At 38.6% G+C, this 22,082-nt stretch overlaps 2 protein-coding genes across 2 annotated transcripts in view; both read left to right on the top strand.

Moving 5' to 3' along the window:
- The window catches only part of LOC132154244 (kinocilin-like), a 33,521-nt gene extending 12,157 nt beyond the window's left edge, over window positions 1–21,364 (top strand). The window contains exons 4-5 of the mRNA XM_059562817.1: window positions 19,205–19,304; window positions 21,091–21,364. Of these exons, the coding sequence (XP_059418800.1) occupies window positions 19,205–19,304; window positions 21,091–21,166 (176 nt within the window). The 3' untranslated portion in view covers window positions 21,167–21,364. The remainder of the gene's footprint in view (window positions 1–19,204; window positions 19,305–21,090) is intronic.
- On the top strand, window positions 16,602–17,869 carry LOC132155340 (E3 SUMO-protein ligase ZBED1-like). Its single transcript, XM_059564224.1, has 2 exons — window positions 16,602–17,368; window positions 17,468–17,869. Exons 1-2 carry the CDS (start codon window positions 16,667–16,669, stop codon window positions 17,867–17,869), a joined length of 1,104 nt encoding a protein of 367 aa, XP_059420207.1. The 5' UTR covers window positions 16,602–16,666.
- Window positions 21,365–22,082: the final 718 nt, after the last annotated feature.

The raw sequence follows: 22,082 nt of genomic DNA on the forward strand, positions 1-22,082 counted from the left end.
ACCTCAGATTGAGAGTACACCTTGCCACAATGTCAGCTGCATCGTTTCAGGACAGCCTGATGTGTAATTACAAAATAAGAGCCTCCCAAATCTCATAAACAAGCTGCTGCATCTCTACCTTCAAAAATCTATAAAAATAAAAGTTATAGATTGCACAGACCACTTTCACCTCAGATTGAGAGTACACCTTACCACAATGTCAGCTGCATCGTTTCAGGACAGTCTGATGTGTAATTACAGAATAAGAGCCCCCCCAAATATCATAAATGAGGTGCTGCATCTCTCCTTTAAAAAATCTATAAAAATAAAAGTTATTGATTGCACAGAGGACTTTCACCTCAGATTGAGAGTACACCTTGCCACAATGTCAGCTGCATCGTTTCAGAACAGTCTAAAGCGGAATTACAAAAGAGGAGCCTCCCAAATCTCAAAAATAAGATGCTGCATTTCTGCTTTCAAAAATGTATATTAAAAAAAGTTATAGATTGCACAGGCCACTTTCACCTCAGATTGACAGTACACCTTGCCACAATGTCAGCTGCATCGTTTCAGGACAGTCTGATGTGGAATTGCAAAATAAGAGCCTCCCAAATCTCATAAACAAGCTGCTGCATCTCTACTTTCAAAAATCTATAAAAATAAAAGTTATAGATTGCACAGACCACTTTCACCTCAGATTGAGAGTACACCTTGCCACAATGCAAGCTGCATCGTTTCAGGACAGTCTGATTTGGAATTACAAAATAAGAGCCTCCCAAATCTCATAAACAAGCTGCTGCATCTCTACTTTCAAAAATCTATAAAAATAAAAGTTATAGATTGCACAGACCCCTTTCACCTCAGATTGAGAGTACACCTTACCACAATGTCAGCTGCGTCGTTTCAGGACTATCTGATGTGTAATTAAAGAATAAGAGCCCCCCAAATATCATAAATGAGATGCTGCATCTCTACATTCAAAAATGTATAACAAATAAAAGTTATAGATTGCACAGACCACTTTCACCTCAGATTAAGAGTACACCTTACCACAATGTCAGCTGCATCGTTTCAGAACTGTCTGATGTGTAATTACAAAATAAGAGCCTCCCAAATCTCATAAACAAGCTGCTGCATCTCTACTTTCAAAAATCTATAAAAATAAAAGTTATTGATTGCACAGACGACTTTCACCTCAGATTGAGAGTACACCTTGCCAAAATGTCAGCTGCATCGTTTCAGGACAGTCTGATGCGGAATTACAAAATAGGAGCCTCCCAAATCTCAAAAATAAGATGCTGCATCTGCTTTCAAAAATGTATATTAAAAAAGTTATAGATTGCACAGGCCACTTTCACTGCAGATTGAGAGTACACCTTGCCACAATGTCAGCTGCATCGTTTCAGGACAGTCTGATTTGGAATTACAAAATAAGAGCCTCCCCAATAATCATAAATAAGCTGCTGCATCTCTACATTCAAAAATCTATAAAAATAAAAGTTATAGATTGCACAGACCACTTTCACCTCAGATTGAGAGTACACCTTGCCACAATGTCAGCTGCATCGTTTCAGCACAGTCTGATTTGGAATTACAAAATAAGAGCCTCCCAAATCTCATAAACAAGCTGCTGCATCTCTACTTTCAAAAATCTATAAAAATAAAAGTTATAGATTGCACAGACCACTTTCACCTCAGATTGAGAGTACACCTTACCACAATGTCAGCTGCATAGTTTCAGGACTGTCTGATGTGTAATTACAGAATAAGAGCCCCCCCAAATATCATAAATGAGATGCTGCATCTCTCCTTTTAAAAATCTATAAAAATAAAAGTTATTGATTGCACAGAGGACTTTCATCTCAGATTGAGAGTACACCTTGCCACAATGTCAGCTGCATCGTTTCAGAACAGTCTAAAGCGGAATTACAAAATAGGAGCCTCCCAAATCTCAAAAATAAGATGCTGCATTTCTGCTTTCAAAAATGTATATTAAAAAAAGTTATAGATTGCACAGGCCACTTTCACCTCAGATTGACAGTACACCTTGCCACAATGTCAGCTGCATCGTTTCAGGACAGTCTGATGTGGAATTGCAAAATAAGAGCCTCCCAAATCTCATAAACAAGCTGCTGCATCTCTACATTCAAAAATCTATAAAAATAAAAGTTATAGATTGCACAGACCACTTTTACCTCAGATTGAGAGTACACCTTGCCACAATGTCACCTGCATCGTTTCAGGACAGTCTGATTTGGAATTACAAAATAAGAGCCTTCCAAATCTCATAAACAAGCTGCTGCATCTTTACTTTCAAAAATTTATAAAAATAAAAGTTATAGATTGCACAGACCACTTTCACCTCAGATTGAGAGTACACCTTACCACAATGTCAGCTGCATCGTTTCAGGACAGTCTGATGTGTAATTACAGAATAAGAGCCCCCCCCCCCAAATATCATAAATGAGATGCTGCATCCCTACATTCAAAAATCTCTAAAAATAAAAGTTATAGATTGCACAGAGGACTTTCACCTCAGATTGAGAGTACACCTTGCCACAATGTCAGCTGCATTGTTTCAGGACAGTCTGATGTGTAATTACAAAATAAGAGCCTCCCAAATCTCATAAACAGGCTGCTGCATCTCTACCTTCAAAAATCTATAAAAATAAAAGTTATAGATTGCACAGACCACTTTCACCTCAGATTGAGAGTACACCTTACCGCAATGTCAGTTGCATCGTTTCAGGACTGTCTGATGTGTAGTTACAGAATAAGAGCCCCCCAAATATCATAAATGAGGTGCTGCATCTCTCCTTTTAAAAATCTATAAAAATAAAAGTTATTGATTGCACAGAGGACTTTCACCTCAGATTGAGAGTACACCTTGCCACAATGTCAGCTGCATCGTTTCAGAACAGTCTAAAGCGGAATTACAAAAGAGGAGCCTCCCAAATCTCAAAAATAAGATGCTGCATTTCTGCTTTCAAAAATGTATATTAAAAAAAGTTATAAATTGCACAGGCCACTTTCACCTCAGATTGACAGTACACCTTGCCACAATGTCAGCTGCATCGTTTCAGGACAGTCTGATGTGGAATTGCAAAATAAGAGCCTCCCAAATCTCATAAACAAGCTGCTGCATCTCTACTTTCAAAAATCTATAAAAATAAAAGTTATAGATTGCACAGACCACTTTCACCTCAGATTGAGAGTACACCTTGCCACAATGTCAGCTGCATCGTTTCAGGACAGTCTGATTTGGAATTACAAAATAAGAGCCTCCCAAATCTCATAAACAAGCTGCTGCATCTCTACTTTCAAAAATCTATAAAAATAAAAGTTATAGATTGCACAGACCCCTTTCACCTCAGATTGAGAGTACACCTTACCACAATGTCAGCTGCGTCGTTTCAGGACTATCTGATGTGTAATTAAAGAATAAGAGCCCCCCAAATATCATAAATGAGATGCTGCATCTCTACATTCAAAAATGTATAACAAATAAAAGTTATAGATTGCACAGACCACTTTCACCTCAGATTAAGAGTACACCTTACCACAATGTCAGCTGCATCGTTTCAGAACTGTCTGATGTGTAATTACAAAATAAGAGCCTCCCAAATCTCATAAACAAGCAGCTGCATCTCTACTTTCAAAAATCTATAAAAATAAAAGTTATTGATTGCACAGACGACTTTCACCTCAGATTGAGAGTACACTTTGCCAAAATGTCAGCTGCATCGTTTCAGGACAGTCTGATGCGGAATTACAAAATAGGAGCCTCCCAAATCTCAAAAATAAGATGCTGCATCTGCTTTCAAAAATGTTTATTAAAAAAGTTATAGATTGCACAGGCCACTTTCACTGCAGATTGAGAGTACACCTTGCCACAATGTCAGCTGCATCGTTTCAGGACAGTCTGATTTGGAATTACAAAATAAGAGCCTCCCCAATAATCATAAATAAGCTGCTGCATCTCTACATTCAAAAATCTATAAAAATAAAAGTTATAGATTGCACAGACCACTTTCACCTCAGATTGAGAGTACACCTTGCCACAATGTCAGCTGCATCGTTTCAGCACAGTCTGATTTGGAATTACAAAATAAGAGCCTCCCAAATCTCATAAACAAGCTGCTGCATCTCTACTTTCAAAAATCTATAAAAATAAAAGTTATAGATTGCACAGACCACTTTCACCTCAGATTGAGAGTACACCTTACCACAATGTCAGCTGCATAGTTTCAGGACTGTCTGATGTGTAATTACAGAATAAGAGCCCCCCCAAATATCATAAATGAGATGCTGCATCTCTCCTTTTAAAAATCTATAAAAATAAAAGTTATTGATTGCACAGAGGACTTTCATCTCAGATTGAGAGTACACCTTGCCACAATGTCAGCTGCATCGTTTCAGAACAGTCTAAAGCGGAATTACAAAATAGGAGCCTCCCAAATCTCAAAAATAAGATGCTGTATTTCTGCTTTCAAAAATGTATATTAAAAAAAGTTATAGATTGCACAGGCCACTTTCACCTCAGATTGACAGTACACCTTGCCACAATGTCAGCTGCATCGTTTCAGGACAGTCTGATGTGGAATTGCAAAATAAGAGCCTCCCAAATCTCATAAACAAGCTGCTGCATCTCTACATTCAAAAATCTATAAAAATAAAAGTTATAGATTGCACAGACCACTTTCACCTCAGATTGAGAGTACACCTTGCCACAATGTCACCTGCATCGTTTCAGGACAGTCTGATTTGGAATTACAAAATAAGAGCCTTCCAAATCTCATAAACAAGCTGCTGCATCTTTACTTTCAAAAATTTATAAAAATAAAAGTTATAGATTGCACAGACCACTTTCACCTCAGATTGAGAGTACACCTTACCACAATGTCAGCTGCATCGTTTCAGGACAGTCTGATGTGTAATTACAGAATAAGAGCCCCCCCAAATATCATAAATGAGATGCTGCATCCCTACATTCAAAAATCTCTAAAAATAAAAGTTATAGATTGCACAGACCACTTTCACCTCAGATTGAGAGTACACCTTGCCACAATGTCAGCTGCATTGTTTCAGGACTATCTGATGTGGAATTACGAAATAAGAGCCTCCTAAATCTCATAAATATGCTGCTGCATCTCTACTTTAAAAAATCAATAAAAATAAACGTTCTAGATTGCACAGACTAGCTCAACCTCAGATTGAGAGTATACCTTCCCACAGTGTCAGATGTGTCACATCATGACTGTCTGATGTGGTATTACAAAATAAAAGCCAACCCCCCCCCCTAACTTTCATATAAAGGTGAATCTCAGTAAATTAGAATGTCATGGAAAAGTTCATTTATTTCAGTAATTCAACTCTAATTGTTAAACTTGTGTATTGTAATTAAATTCAATGCACACAGACTGAAGTAGTTTAAGTCTTTGGTCCTTTTAATTGTGATGAATCTCAACAAGTTATTATACTTAAGAACAATAAAAAGAAAAAATGTGAATGGTTGGTCTTCTTAATTTTCCTTTACTGTACATGTACTCAATAAATGGTAGGGGCTCCTTTTGCTTTAACTACTGCCTTAATTCGGCGTGGCATCGAGGTGATCAGTTTGTGGCACTGCTGAGGTGGAATGGAAGCCCAGGTTTCTTTGACAGTGGCCCTCAGCTTAGCAGCATTTTTTTTTGGGTTTCTCATTTTCCTCTTGGCAATATCCTATTGATTCTCTATGGGGTTCAGGTCTTGTGAGTTTGCTGGGAAGTCAAGCACACTGTGTTGACATTTCCCAACATGACAGCAGTAATGACTTTATGAACTACTTTACTTCTAAGATCGATTCTATTAGAGATAAAATTGTAACAATGCAGCCTTCAGCTACAGTATCACATCAGACAGTGCACTATAGATCCCCTGAGGAACAGTTCCAGTCATTCTCTACTATAGGATAGGAAGAATTGTATAAAATTGTTAAATCATCTAAACCAACAACATATATGTTAGACCCTATTCAATCTTAGCTACTAAAATAGGTGCTTCCAGAAGTCATAGATCCTCTTGTGACTATTATTAATTCCTCATTGCCATAAGGGTATGTCTCCAAAACCTTTAGACTGGCTGTTATTAAGCCTCTCATCAAAAAACCACAACTTGATCCCAAAGTTGAGAACTACTTAATTATAGACCGATCTCTGTGGTTGTATCTCTCTATTTGTGCTATTGGATTTTAGTGCAAGACACTATTGACCACAACATTCTTTTGCATTGACTAGAAAACTTTTTTGGCATTAATGGAAGTGCATTAGCATGGTTTAAATCGTACTTATATGACCGCCATCAATTCGTAGCATTGAATGAAGAGGTATCATATGAATAACAAGTGCAGTATGGAGTAAATCAAGGCTCAGTACTAGGGCCATGACTCTAAACCCTTTACATGTTACCCTTAGAAGATATCATCAGAAAACACAGTGTTAGCTTTAACTGTTATGCTGATGATACTCAGCTCTATATTTCTTCACTGCCCAGCGAAACATACAAATTAAAAAAAAAACGGAATGCATAGTCGATTTAAAAAAGGTGGTGTTAATTATAGGACCTTAAAACTCTGCATCTAATAGCCTATAACGCTTACTAAGACTTGATTGCTGCTCTGTTAATTCTTCATCATCCGTTAGGAACGTAGGTTTGCTATTTGATAGCAATTCTTTCTTTAAAAAAACCCATTTCTATCATTTGTAAATCTGCATTTTTCCATCTCAAAAATATATCTAAATTACAGCCTATCCTCTCAATATGAAATGCAGAAATGTTATTCCATGCGTTTATGACCTCAAGGTTAGATTATTGTAATGCTTTATAGGGTGATTGTGCTGCATGCCTAATAAACAAACTTCAGCTAGTCCTAGATGCTAAATGCAGCAGCTAGAGTTCTTAATAGAACCAGGAACTATGACCATATTAGCACGGTTCTGTCAACACTGCACTGGCTCCCTATCAAACATTGTATACATTTTAAAATCTTGCTTATTACTTATAAAGCTCTGAATGGTTTAGCACCTAAGTATTTGAATGGCATCTACGCTAATATTAGTCTGTTTCTCCCTTATTCTGAGGTCACCGTAGCCACCAGATCCAGTCTTTATCCAGATCAGAGGGTCACCCGCATTCAGTCAGTATCCAGACAAATGGAGGATTAGCACCTAGAAAGGACCTCTACAGCCCTGCGAGACAGCGGAGACCAGATCAACTAGATGAGCCACAGAGACAGATCCCCTGTAAAGACCTTGTCTTCAACGACCACTGGGACAAGACCACAGGAAACCGATGATTCTTCTGCACAATCTGACTTGCTGCAGCCTGTAATTGAACTGCTGGCTTCATCGGATCAGAGTAGAACTGCCCCCCCCCCCCCCCGACTGAGCCTGGGTTCTCCCAAGGTTTCTTCTCCATTCGGTCACTGATGAAGTTTTGGTTCCTTGCCGGTGTCACCTCTGGTTTGCTTAGTTGGGGACACTTCATTTACTAAATTAACTGAACTGAGCTGAATGATGACATCACTGAATTCAATGATGAACTGCCTTTAACTGTCATTTTTACATTATTGACACACTGTTTTCCTAATTAATGTTGTTCAGTTGCTTTGACAATCTTTTTTTGTTTAAAGCACTATATAAATAAAAGTGACTTGACCAACACTATTTAACCAACATTTGGTGCTTTTGGCAGTGTGGCCAGGTGCCAAATCCTGCTGGAAAATGAAATCAGCATCTTCAAAAAGCTGGTCAGCACAAGGAAGCATGAAATGCTCCAAAATTTCTTGGTAAATGGGTGCAGTGTCTTTGGTTTTAAAAAAACACAATGAATCAACACCAGCAGTTTTCAATCACCTTGGGGTATAAGCTTCTCCACCCTTACTTTAAACTCTAGGATCTTGGTTTCCAAATGAAGTACAAAACTTGCTCTCATCTGAAAAGAGGACTTTTTAACCACTGGGCAACAGTCCACTTCATCTTCTCCTTAGCCCGGCTAAGACTTTGTCCGTGTTTCAGCAAATTCCTTGACACGTCTGTGTGTGGTGGCACTTGATGCCTTGACCCCAGCCTCAGTCCATTCCCTGTGAAGTTCACTCAAATTCTTGAATTCTTGTCATAGTCTGTCACTCGATGGTGCCGCACACGGCTGCTTCAGTGCTTGGCTCTCCAGTATTTATACTGTTTTTGTTCGTTTTTCCTGTTTTTTGTTTAACAAACACAATCAGTTTCACCAGGGATGAACTGATGAACATTCGGCAGAACACACCACAAGATCTGTTACCGGATTTAAATTATTCAGACTTTTTACTGAACATTGTTATCGGAGGAGCAGCGGCGCTGATCAAAGCGAGCAGGAGTGCTTGTCAAACTCCGGAAGCGTGGATTTTGAACGCCGTTGCCTAGCATACATCTGGCAAATCTCTGCTCTCTACCCAACAAAACGGACGAACTCCTTCTGCTCTCTCGGACAAATAAGGATTCCTCACACTCTGCTGTTCTGTGTTTCACGGAAACCTGGCTGAATGACGCCACACCGGACAGCGCGCTCCATCTGCCGGACTTTCAGCTGTTTAGAGCGGATCGCGACGCAGAATCAACGGGAAAATCGCGCGGCGGCGGGACATGCTTTTACATCAATGAACGCTGGTGTACAGATGTAACTGTATTAAAGAAGATGTGCTGTCCAGATCTAGAAATGCAGTTTTTTCCAACTGCAAGCCGTTCTATTCGCCGCGGGAGTTTCACTCGTTCATTCTGGTGAGTGTTTACTTCCCTCCACAAGCGCACGTAGGTCTGGCTTTACAGAAACTCGCTGATCAGATCACAGAGACAGAACAACAACACCCAGACTCTGTTTTAATCATTCTTGGGGACTTTAATAAAGCCAATCTCTCCCATGAACTGCCAAAATACAGACAGCATGTTACATGTCCCACCAGAGACAGTAATATATTGGATCACTGGTGCCCCTCAGGGATGTGTTCTCTCCCCTCTGCTCTTCTCCCTGTTCACCAACTATTGCAACTCTAAAGACCCCTCTGTCAAGCTCCTGAAGTTTGCAGACGACACTACAGTCATCGGCCTCATCTAGGACGGTGACGAGTCTGCTTACAGAAAAGAGGTTGAGCAGCTGGCTGTCTGGTGCAGTCTTAACAACCAGGAGCTGAACACGTTTAAAACAGTGGAGATGATCGTGGACTTTTGGAGAAACCCCCCTGCACTTCCCCCACTCACCATCATGAACAGCACTGTGTCTGCAGTGGAGTCATTCAGATTCCTGGGAACCACCATCTCCCAGGACCTGAAATGGGACAATCACATTGTGAAAAAGCCCCAACAAAGGTTGTACTTTCTTCGCCAGCTGAGGAAGTTTAACCTGCCACAGGAGCTGCTGAAACAGTTCTACTCAGACGTCATTGAGTCTGTCCTGTGTACTTCAATAACTGTCTGGTTTGGTTCAGCAACAAAATCAGACATCAGAAGACTAGAGAGAACAGTTCGGACTGCTGAAAGGATTATTGGTGCTCCCCTGCCCACCCTTCAAGAACTGTACACATCCAGAGTGAGGAAAAGGGCTCAGAAAATCACTCTGGATCCCTCACATCCAAGTTACCCCATCTTTAAACTTTTGCCATCTGGCCGGCGCCTCAGAGCCGCAAATACCAGAACAGTCAGGCACAAGAACAGTTTCTTCCCCCACGCAATCTACCTCATGAACAGTTAAATGTTCCCCACTTATGCTTATGCAATAGAAATGTGCAATATCCTTATATTTATTTGTTACCCCTCCACCCTAGTACATCCCTGCATCTTATTCTATCCTATTCCATTATCATTTATAGCACAATTGTTTATACACTTATTTATTTGCTGAATTTTATTTTTTATTTTTTTGTCTCTGAGTACTGGAAGCTTATGTCACTAAAACAAATTCCTTGTATGCGCAAGAAAGCTGATTCTGATTCTGAATCTATTTTGCTTAACAATCGTCATAAGGCTGCGGTTCTCTCGGTTGGTTGTGCATTTTTTTTCTTCCACACTTTTTTCCTTCCCCTCAACTTTCTGTTAACATGCTTGGATACAGCACTATGTGAACAGCCATCTTCTTTGGCAATGTGTGTAATAATTTGTTGACAGAGTGAATTGATGGGTGTAAGAACATTCGTAAGTCGGGAAGGAGGAGGCGGAAACCGGTGAACATTCAAATAAAACTGCAATAATTAAATAAACAAAACAGAGCAACAGTAGTCCACAAATGTACTCACGAGACTGATGTCCCCTAAACACCCCCCCCCCCCCACCGATTGGGAAGAACAGACACATGAGGCGAGAGAAAAGGAGACGGAAGGATGAGGAGAGACAGAAATGAGAGAGGGGAGAGAGGAAAAAATAAATAAATTGTTCTGTTTCCCAAACACACCGCAGCTCAGCCCTTCACAAGCTGGGTGAACTCTTTCACCGTGCCTTGTGGCGGCACTGGATAGCCCAGTGGACGATGACGGCTCCTGGTAGCTGGCAGGACTCCCCCGTTCCCTGCTCCTCCCCAGTCATGGCGGATGGCAGCAGGCTCCTGCCACCAGGTCAATGATGGCGACTCCTCCGCTCCCTCAAGGACAGCAGCCTTCACTCCACATCCCAGGCGGCCAGCAGCAAGCTCGTCCATCCGCCCGGCAACTCACTCCAGCCCACCGCCCCCACGAACGACTGTCTCGCACAAACAAAACAAAAAATAAAACCCAGGCCTGGTCCTCTCTCGTCCTTCAATGTTGTACTCCTCCAATTATCCGTCCGGAGCTCTTCCGTGGGACTCGAGACCGGTACGTGGTGCAGGTGTTCTCATTCTCATTAACTTCACCGGCTTCGATCTCATGGCTTTGGCCCTGCCCCACTCGTCACAGTGTGTTTTTGTTCATCACAATTAAAATCATCACAATTAAAAGAAGACAAGATGTAAACTACGTCATTCTGTGTGCAGTTAATTCATTTAATACCTGAGTTTCACAATTTGAGTTGAATTACTAAAAAAGATCAACTTTCACACATCATTCTAATTGATTGAGATGCACCTGTATATAAATGTTAGGGGGCTCTTTTTTGTAATTCCACATTAAACAGTCCTGAAACGACACAGCTGACACTGTGGCAAGGTGTACTCTCAATCCGAAGTGAAAGTGGCCTGCGCAATCTATAACTTTTTTAATATACATTTTTGAAAGTAGAGATGCAGCAGTTTATTTTTGAGATTTGGGGGGCTCTTATTTTGTAAATACACATCAGACAGTCCTGAAACGATGCAGCTGACACTGTGGTAAGGTGTACTCTCAATCTGAGGTGAAAGTGGTCTGTGCAATCTATAACTTTTTTTAATATACATTTTTTGAATATAGAGATGCAGCAGCTTATTTTTGAGATTTGGGAGGCATTTATTTTGTAATTACACATCAGACTGTCCTGAAACAAAGCAGCTGACATTGTGGCAAGGTGTACTCTCAATCTGAAGTGAAAGTGGCCTGTGCAATCTATAACTTTTATTAATATACATTTTTTAAAGTAGAGATGCAGCAGCTTATTTATGGGATTTGGGAGGCTCCTATTTTGTAATTCCACATCAGACTGTCCTGAAACGATGCAGCTGACATTGTGGCAAGGTGTACTCTCAATCTGAGGTGAAAGTGGCCTGTGCAATCAATAACTTTTTTTAATATACATTTTTGAAAGTAGAGATGCAGCAGCTTATTTTTGAGATTTGGATGGCTCCTATTTTGTAATTCCGCATCAGACTGTTCTGAAACGATGAAGCTGACATTGTGGCATGGTGTACTCTCAATCTGAGGTGAAAGTTGTCTGTGCAATCTATAACTTTTATTTTTATAGATTTTTGAATGTAGAGATGCAGCATCTCATTTATGATATTTGAGGGGCTCTTATTCTGTAATTACACATCAGACAGTCCTGAAACGATGCAGCTGACATTGTGGTAAAGTGTACTCTCAATCTGAGGTGAAAGTGGCCTGTGCAATCTATAACGTTTTTAACCCTTTCACGCATAGTGGTCACTACAGTGGACAGCTATTAAAAAAAGCATTTTCTTGAATTTGCACGGGTTTTTATGGCAAAGTTGCAAATCAATCTCTTCATTGGACCCTGGTGCACCATCCTATAAATTGCAACCAAGTGGCAAGCCTTTGTGTTTTGATTTTTTCCCCCTCCAAACCAAGATGGCCAAGGGTCAGTCAGACATGCCAAGTTGCTCCAGAATATCCACCCATTCCTTCTATCCTAGGAGACTCTTGTAGGTAAAAAAAATATTGCAGCATAAAGCAATATCTAATGAGTCATATCACAGTAAAATTTTCCAAGTTTTGATTTTAGATTGAGAGAAAACTCTGATTAATCACATGTCCACTGTAGTGGACGTCATGCATGCAATGGCTATATTTCAGCTACAATTCATAATTATAATGTGAATATTGTTTTTGAAATTTAAAACTTAAAAACTTAATATGCATTGACTTTTTCTACTGTAAATAAATGTATTTTTATTATTAGAATGTAATTTTCATTGACATCGAAAAAAGTCATGTGATTACATAATGTATGACACTTGTAATGCATTACTTTACTTGTTAGATCAAAAAGTAATCTGATTTTATAATGCATGTTATTATAATGCGTTTTTTACTAATAACATCAAAAAGTAATCTGATTACGTAATGCATGTTACTTTTAATGCGTTTCTTTACTCATAACATCAAAAAGTAATCTGATTACATAATGCATGTTACTTGTAATGCGTTTCCTTTCTCATAGCATCAAAAAGTAATCTGATTATGTAATGTGCGTTATTGTAATGCGTTTTTTTACTCATAACATCAAAAAGTAATCTGATTACGTAATGCATGTTACTTGTAATGCGTTTCTTTACTCGTTAAATCTAAAAGTAATCTGATTAGGTAATGCACATTACTTGTAGTTACTTACTTGTTAGATCAAAAAGTAATCTGATAAGGTAATGCATGTTACTTGTAACACATTACTTTACCTGTAACATCAAAAAAGTAATCTGAATGGGTTATGCATGTTACTTGTAATGCGTTACCCCCAACACTGATAATTTCAGATGAGATTGAAAAAACGTATCGCTAGGTTTTCTCAGAGGAGGGCTAAGATAGAAATGTGCATGTCCATCTTGAACATAATCATAATTATCAGCTAATAAGGGTAAATCTCCATACTCTGGTGCACTGGAGGGAGCATCTGAGTGGTTTCCACAGTTGTACCTTGACAGGCTGTAGAAAATTCTGATGGAATCACGTCCTCATGTTCTGATATCATAGATACGCGAAGTGCAACTTGTATGAAGTTGTATGAAGCCATTGCAATATTTTGCATTTATATTTTTTGCATATATTTTATAGTTTTCACATTATTTGATATAATTGCATTGATTAGTTTGTTAAATTCACATACTTTATCTGTTTGATTATTGTCTTATATTTAATACAGTATATCTTCAGTTCAAACCATCCGCATGCTGTCCACTCAAGTGGACATCTGAAGATCTCTTTGAAAAATTTGTAAAAAAATAAAATAAAAATCAATTCTTGTTTTTCATGCCCTAAGAGCAATAAAAACACATAGGAAAAAAATCCTGACTGAGGTTATCATAATTCATGCATGAAAGGGTTAAATATACATTTTTAAAAGGAGAGATGCAGCAGCTTATTTATGAGATTTGGGAGGCTCTTATTTTTATAATTCAACATCAGACTGTCCTGAAACGATGCAGCTGACATTGTGGCAAGATGTACTGTCAATCTGAGGTGAAAGTGGCCTGTGCAATCTATAACTTTTTTTAATATACATTTTTGAAAGTAAGAGATGCAGCAGATTTTTTTTTAGATTTGGGAGGCTTTTATTTTGTAATTACAAATCAGACTGTCCTAAAACGATGCAGTTGACATTGTGGCAAGGTGTACTCTCAATCTGAGGTGAAAGTGGTCCGTGCAATCTATAACTTTTATTTTTATACATTTTTGAAAGTAGTGATGCAGCAGATTATTTTTGAGATTTGGGAGGCTCTTATTTTGCAATTCCACATCAGACTGTCCTGAAACGATGCAGCTAACATTGTGGCAAGGTGTACTCTAAATCTGAGGTGAAAGTGGTCTGTGCAATCTATAACTTTTATTTTTATAGATTTTTGAAAGTAGAGATGCAGCAGCTTGTTTATGAGATTTGGGAGGCTCTTATTTTGCAATTCCACACCAGACTGTCCTGAAACGATGCAGCTAACATTGTGGCAAGGTGTACTCTAAATCTGAGGTGAAAGTGGTCTGTGCAATCTATAACTTTTATTTTTATAGATTTTTGAATGTAGAGATGCAGCATCTCATTTATGATATTTGGGAGGCTCTTATTTTGTAATTCCAAATCAGACTGTCCTGAAAAGATGCAGCTGACATTGTGACAAGTTGTACTCTCAATCTGAGGTGAAAGTCGTCTGTGCAATCTATAACTTTTATTTTTATAGATTTTTGAAAGTAGAGACGCAGCAGCTTGTTTAAGTAAATAAGTGAGTAAGTGAAGTGACATTCAGCCAAGTATGGTGACCCATACTCAGAATTTGTGCTCTGCATTTAACCCATCCGAAGTGCACACACACATAGCAGTGAACACACGCACACACACTGTGAGCACACACCCGGAGCAGTGGGCAGCCATTTATGCTGCGGCGCCCGGGGAGCAGTTGGGGGTTCGATGCCTTGCTCAAGGGCACCTAAGTCGTGGTATTGAAGGTGGAGAGAGAACTGTACATGCACTCCCCCCACCCACAATTCCTGTCGGCCCGGGACTCAAACTCACAACCTTTCGATTGGGAGTCCGACTCTCTAACCATTAGGCCACGACTTCCCAAATTATGAGATTTGGGAGGCTCTTATTTTGTAATTCCAAATCAGACTGTCCTGAAACAATGCAGCTGACATTGTGGCAAGGTGTACTCTCAATCTGAGGTGAAAGTGGCCTGTGCAATCTATAACTTTTTTTAATATATATTTTTTTAAAGTAGAGATGCAGCAGCTTTTTTTTGAGATTTGGGAGGCTCCTATTTTGTAATTACGCATCAGACTGTTCTGAAACGATGCAGCTGACATTGTGGTAAGGTGTACTCTCAATCTGAGGTGAAAGTGGCCTGTGCAATCTATAACTTTTTTTAATATACAGTTTAGAAAGTAGAGATGCAGCAGCTTTTTTTTTAGATTTGGGAGGCTCCTATTTTGTAATTACGCATCAGACTGTTCTGAAACGATGCAGCTGACATTGTGGCAAGGTGTACTCTCAATCTGAGGTGAAAATCGTCTGCAATCTATAACTTTTATTTTTATTGATTTTTGAATGCAGATGCAGCATCTCATTTATGATATTTGGGGGGCTCTTATTCTGTAATTACACATCAGACAGTCCTGAAACGATGCAGCTGACATTGTGGTAAGGTGTACTCTCAATCTGAGGTGAAAGTGGTCTGTGCAATCTATAACTTTTTTAAATATACATTTTTAAAAGGAGAGATGCATCAGCTTATTTATGAGATTTGGGAGGCTCTTATTTTGTAATTCCACATCACACTGTCCCGAAACGATGCAGCTGAGATTGTGGCAAGGTGTACTGTCAATATGAGGTTAAAGTGGCCTGTGCAATCTATAACTTTTTTTAATATACATTTTTGAAAGTAGAGATGCAGCAGCTTATTTTTGAGATTTGGGAGGCTCCTATTTTGTAATTACACATCAGACTTTTCTGAAACGATGCAGCTGACATTGTGGCAAGGTGTACTCTCAATCTGAGGTGAAAGTGGCCTGTGCAATCAATAACTTTTATTTTTATAGATTTTTGAATGTAGAGATGCAGCATCTCATTTATGATATTTGGGGGGCTCTTATTCTGTAATTACACATCAGACTGTTCTGAAAAGATGCAGCTGACATTGTGGCAAGGTGTACTCTCAATCTGAGGTGAAAGTGGCCTGTGCAATCTATAACTTTTATTTTTATAGATTTTTGAATGTAGAGATGCAGCATCTCATTTATGATATTTGGGGGGCTCTTATTCTGTAATTACACATCAGACAGTCCTGAAACGATGCAGCTGACATTGTGGCAAGGTGTACTCTCAATCTGAGGTGAAAGTGGCCTGTGCAATCTATAACTTTTATTTTTATAGATTTTTGAAAGTAGATGCAGCAGCATGCAGCTGACACTGTACTTCCTGTCTGATGTGGAACCAGTCTGTGCATTCTAGAACTTTTATTTTTATAGCTTTTCGAATATAAGCATATATTATTGTTTTTATTTTGTAATATGAGTATTAGAGGGTTTTTATTTTGGTATTCAGCATCAGACAGTAACGGACTGTGTGTTGAGGGAAAAAAAGTAGCGTTCGCTGGAAGAGCACTGCATTCAGATCAGTTCTCTGACGGTATTACCGTAATACGCAGTTTATACGCAACCCTAGAAATAACGTGGCGGCTAGATTGACCGTGCTTTTCTACTTGGCGGCTGGCTTGACCGCAGTTTAAATCTGCAGTCAAAGAGTGGGGGCTGGACAAGATTGGAACAAGGATCGCTGTTGTTACTGACAACGCAAGCAACATGCGAGTAGCAGTAAAGGAAGCCGAACTGTCCCCTCACATACGGTGCTTTGCGCACACACTAAACCTGGCCTCCAAAGCAGGTTTAAAGGTCAACGCAGTGAGCCGCCTCCTCGGTAGAGTCAGACGTGTAGCAAGTTTTTTTCACCGCAGTTCTACAGCCACAGCCGTGCTGACCACCAAACAAAAACTACTCAATCTCCCTGTACATAAACTCATTATTGATGTAGTGACAAGATGGAATAGCTCTCTGGACATGGTGGAGCGCTATCTTGAACAGCAACAAGCTGTTGCTGCAGCCCTACTGAGTGATGAACTGAGACACAAGTCACGTGAAATTGACACTTTGGACACATCTGACATTGCAAATGCAGAGGATCTTGTGAAGATTCTTTTACCAATAAAAAAGGCCACAACTGTTCTCTGTGATGAGTTGCAACCAACAATATCTCTCATTTCACCACTAAAACAAATGATTCAAGACAGCATGGCCACAGATAATCATGACTCAAATGCCATTGCTCAGATGAAGGTAGCCATTCTGAAGGATCTTACTGACAGATACCAAGGAGAGGATGAAAAGTTCATGCAGGAGAGCAGTGCGTTGGATCCACGCTTTCGGACCTTGCAACATCTAGGCAGTGGAGAGAGAGAGGACGTCTTTGAAAGAATAAAGTTCAAAGCATCACAGATGCAACAACAGGTAAAAAATGTTAAAGCTGTGCCATAGAGAAAATTGAGAGAAATACAATAAAATGTAACAAAATGCTGATATAATGTATTTTTATCATTTATGAACCAGGACCAAGATGTGCTGCCCAGGAGCCCACATCCAGCAGATCTGGACGACAGCAGCGCGAGCTTTGTGCCTCCTCTTAAGAAGCATGCCCTTGAGGACCTCCTTGGCTCTTCTTTTAGCAGTAATCAAGTCACAGGTGGAATTCAGGCAGAAATTGACTCTTACTGCAAAGAAGCATTAGTTTCACTGTCTGCTTGCCCTCTTAAGTGGTGGAGAGACAATGCAGGGCGGTATCCTATTCTGTCTTCATTAGCAAAGACCTACCTGTGTATACCCGCTACCTCAGTGCCCAGTGAAAGGGTATTTTCAACAGCAGGGGATATTGTAAATGCCCAGAGGTCTCTTCTTCTCCCTTGCAATGTAGATCTTTTGATTTTTCTAAAGAAAAACTTGAACATTAGCTAAAGAATAGTTCAGTGTTTTTCAGAAGGCTTTTTGCCAGACAGTTTAAGGATTTTTTTTACTGTTCTTTTTTTTTTTTTCTTGTAATGTAGATATTTTGATCTTTCTGATGAAAAACGTGAACATAAGCTAAATGATAGGTCAGTGTTTTTTTTAAGGCTTTTTGACTGACTATTTTATTTAAGTTTAAGTTATGTTTCTAAATACCAGTTTTAAAAGGCTGTCCTTATTTGCCTTGCACATTTAAACCTGACTTAACTTGATCTTTGTTTGCACTTAAAGGGAATTGCCTATTGTTTACAATTGTTCTAGCTGCTTCTTAACTTGAACATTGCACAGAAGAATCAGTTATGCAACCAAATATTACTATACAGAATATTGATGTTCCTGACTACAACTTGCACTTTAAAAGCACTATGTGATCAGTGTTTTATTTTGTCATGGATCCATAAATACAACAATAAATTGCCTGTTGACTGGCAAAAGCAGAATAAATGTCGGTATTTTTTCGCTATTATCATCACAAACACTATCGTGGGCTATTTAACAATACCGTGAGCTTTTCCACAATATCGCAATAAATATCGTACCGTGAGGTCAATATCGAAATTGTATCGTACCGTGAGATTTTGATATTGTTACATCCCTATTCCGGAGGGGGGCATTATGTCAGACTCTGTTTCATGTTTTGTGTTTGTTGTTCTCTCTTTGTGACCCAGTTTCTGTCTTACGTTCATTGATTTATTCCAGATGTTTCCTATGTTGTTTCATTGATCACAGGTGTGTCTAGTCAGTAATCCCATTTGTCTATGTATTTAAATTGTTCCTGGTTCCCAGTTCTTCATTGGCTGTTTAATGTCTTAAGTTCTATGTCTTTGATCTAAAATTCCACGTTGAAGAAATCTCCTGTGTCTCCCTGCTCCTCGCCCCTGTGTAACACCTGTCAAATTTAAAGTCTGTTTTTGTATTTATGTATATATTAAGTTTCTGGAGAATATTTGTAGCAATAGCCAAAAAAACATTGTATGGGTTAAAATTATATATATATTTTTTATTATAAATCTTTGATTAGTAATATGCATTGCTAAGAATTCATCTGGAAAACTTTGAAAATGCGATTTTCTCAGTATTTTTTTTGCACCCTCAGATTACAGATTTTCAAATAGTTGTATCATTGCCAAATATGTTCTGATCCTAATAAACCATACATCAATGGAAAGCTTATTTATTCAGATGATGTACAAATCTAAATTTCGTAAAATTGACACTTAAGACTGGTTTTGTGGTCTGTATAAATACCGAAAAATGGCATTCCTGCTTTCTCTGTTTCATTCTTAGGGACTCAAAGCCAGCTTAACGTAGAGCGTTCGAAGAGCCGGATGGGGACATTTGTGGAGACAGCAGCTCCTACAGCAGCTGAGGGCTCACAGGATGATGGGTGAGACATGCGTTCACAGTCTAATTATATTACAAAGCAACCCTGATATTAAACAGCAGAACAAGAGCTTGAAAAGCAAAATGTTAAGGAACATATTCATCTATACAGCTTTTGACCTGCGTAAATCATTTTGTCATTCACATATTCATAACTTTACATTAACATTGAGGTATACCAGACACAAATTAAACTCGTACATACGCGCAAATACATACTCCCCTCATTACATTTGCGAAACAATGAATTCCCCTTTCTCAATCCGGCAGTCTCTCTCTAGAGCCCGAGAGTAATTTGATTCTGGCAGTCAGCAGTACCAAACAGCCCACGTCTTTGCTCACTAGAGGAACAGAGTGATTGGGATTTCACTTGCTTTGAGAGAGGCTTTTTGCTCCCCTATTGGGCTCACATTACATTCTATGTCGGGAGCCAATCACTTCCAGGACATTACCCTCGCTGTGATATTTTACGCTCATATAAGAACCACTACAGTACAGAGTAGAGAGATTGGCCCATTTTCTGCCATCTTTCAACTGCAGGAGTTGGCGTCAGGCAGGGCGCACCAATAAGGATTGCCAGATGGCCCGGGACCAGCGTGAAAGACGCTTGAGACAGATGACGATTTTGTCACTGACCCGATCAGGCCACTGTTGTATTGTCAGAAAAGTTTATCATGTGCACATTTTTTTATTTAAAAAAATCAAGCGATTTTAAAGCTTTCAAGCAAGATGCAACTCAGTTTGTTTCCTCACCTTGTTGCACTTGAACAGACAAATACATACCAAAGTACGCCAAAATTCCCATTGTGGTGAGTAACTTTGTAACTTTAGCAATGACTAATCTATATTTAATTTATGCACCGGTCGACCGGCCATTTTTTGTTTTATTTTAACCAATCTCTGTTCAGGGCTTGCATGCAGAGTGCATGCAGAGTCATTTTCCAAAATGCCATTTGTGTGGAAATATTAAGGCCAGAAATGCTGAAAACGGACGTAAAGAGAAGAAAGTACTGTAGCAGACAGAGCAAGATTATTGTTCACGATGCATGAAATATTGGAAGATAATCCTAATTATTGAATATGAATGTATCTCTGAGGGAAGCTGACTTTCTTCAGAAAAGTTTACATGGCATTTTATTTTCATCTTGCCTGTGTATAATACATAGTGTTAATAAGCACAGCTATATATTCAGTCATGCTACTGCTTGTAATTTGTTGATTTGCTCTTATTTACTGACTGTTACCTTGTTTTTAATAGTTTTTTACTTAATTTTTTTTATATCAGTCTTTGCTGTGTGTTCAAAATTGGAATCAATCAAGAATTGTAAAATTGAATCAGTAACTAAAACGTTGGTGTCATGAAGGCTTATTTATAGATAACATGGTTCAACAATAATGATAACAGCCATTATTAAAAATTTTTTAGTGGCAGGGCCAGTGAAAATATTGGCAGGAAAAGTAAAATTTGAACCACTGGCCTGATCGGGCCAGCAGAAAAAATCCTTAGAGTTTAATCTGCATCTTACAATCTGGGTATAGTTTTGAGAAGCCATTTCTGATCAGATAGGACTCTTTTAAAAAATGGAAAAAGAAAGGTGTCGACCATTGCCCATTATGAGCTTATTGGTCTCCAACCACAACAAAGACGTTGCTGTGGATGCGGTTGTCATGGTGACATACAGCACTGCCTTCACTCATAATGTCATTTATGTTGCACGAGGACCTATTCAACTTAGAGAAATAAGCATACACACTTATATATGCATTATGAGCGTATTGTTTTCTTCTAGCCCTTCTGCAGATGTTCCAGATATCTTGGGAAGGCGAAAGTTTAAGTCACCATCTTCTGATCAAGACCCTTTATAATGGCTGGATCCAATGGATTCTTATTAAAGAGCAAACAGTATTCATTTCACAATAAGCTAGCCTGATCTCTGCTAACCGCTCATTATGGTATCGTATTCGATTTCACTCGTTCAAACAAGGTGTCTTCACTAATATTAAAATAATGTTTGATGGAAACATAGAGTAAGTTGAACATCACACTAAATGAGAATGAGGTCAAGGACACCCATGTGCTTAAAAGGAATGTTCACCCATGAAATGAAAATTGTGTCATCATGTACTCACTCTCATGTCATTCCAAACCTGTATGCCTTTCTTTATTCTCTGGAAAATAAAAGAAGATAATGGAAAGGATGTTTGAGCATGTTTGAACATTTTAAGGTAACACTTTACTTGAAGCCTTTATGTATAATAAATCATAATAATGGATTATAAATGTATTCATAATGTATGTTATAATGCATTATATATTTTCATAAATAATGACCCAAGGTAAAAGGCATCATGATGTTTGGAGATTCCTTGTTAATCTACAAATCTGAAATTGGTAGTTTGTCACATGTTTTAATGTATTACATTTCCCCAAGGTGTAACAATGAGAATTATAATGCAATATAACTTGTTACAATTATTAATGAGTTCATATAGTGCATTATAATGTGCATTTCAAGCCATAATTAATCCATTAAAATATTTTACAATGAATGATATATATAAATTATTAAATTACCCATTTTTATAATCTCAATCAATTTTGTCGACAATAAAGATACTTTTTCTGAACTGGAAAGGTTCCATAAATGTTCAAGTTTCTTCGTGGAAACATACATTTCTTACCTTTACATTTTTACCATACATTACCTTTATTTTTTGAATATAGAATATGACTATTTCTCAAAAGTATTTCTCAAAATATTCCCTTTTGTGTTCTACAGAG

The sequence above is a fragment of the Carassius carassius genome, chromosome 12, assembly GCF_963082965.1.
Source record: "Carassius carassius chromosome 12, fCarCar2.1, whole genome shotgun sequence".
NCBI classification, from domain to species: domain Eukaryota; kingdom Metazoa; phylum Chordata; class Actinopteri; order Cypriniformes; family Cyprinidae; genus Carassius; species Carassius carassius.

Bases quoted from the DNA above. Each gene is read 5' to 3' on its own strand.
- LOC132155340 (XM_059564224.1), top strand. From the start codon at position 16,667: ATGCGAGTAGCAGTAAAGGAAGCCGAACTGTCCCCTCACATACGGTGC. The intron at 17,369-17,467 runs GTAAAAAATGTT...TTTATGAACCAG, and splicing joins CATCACAGATGCAACAACAG to GACCAAGATGTGCTGCCCAG.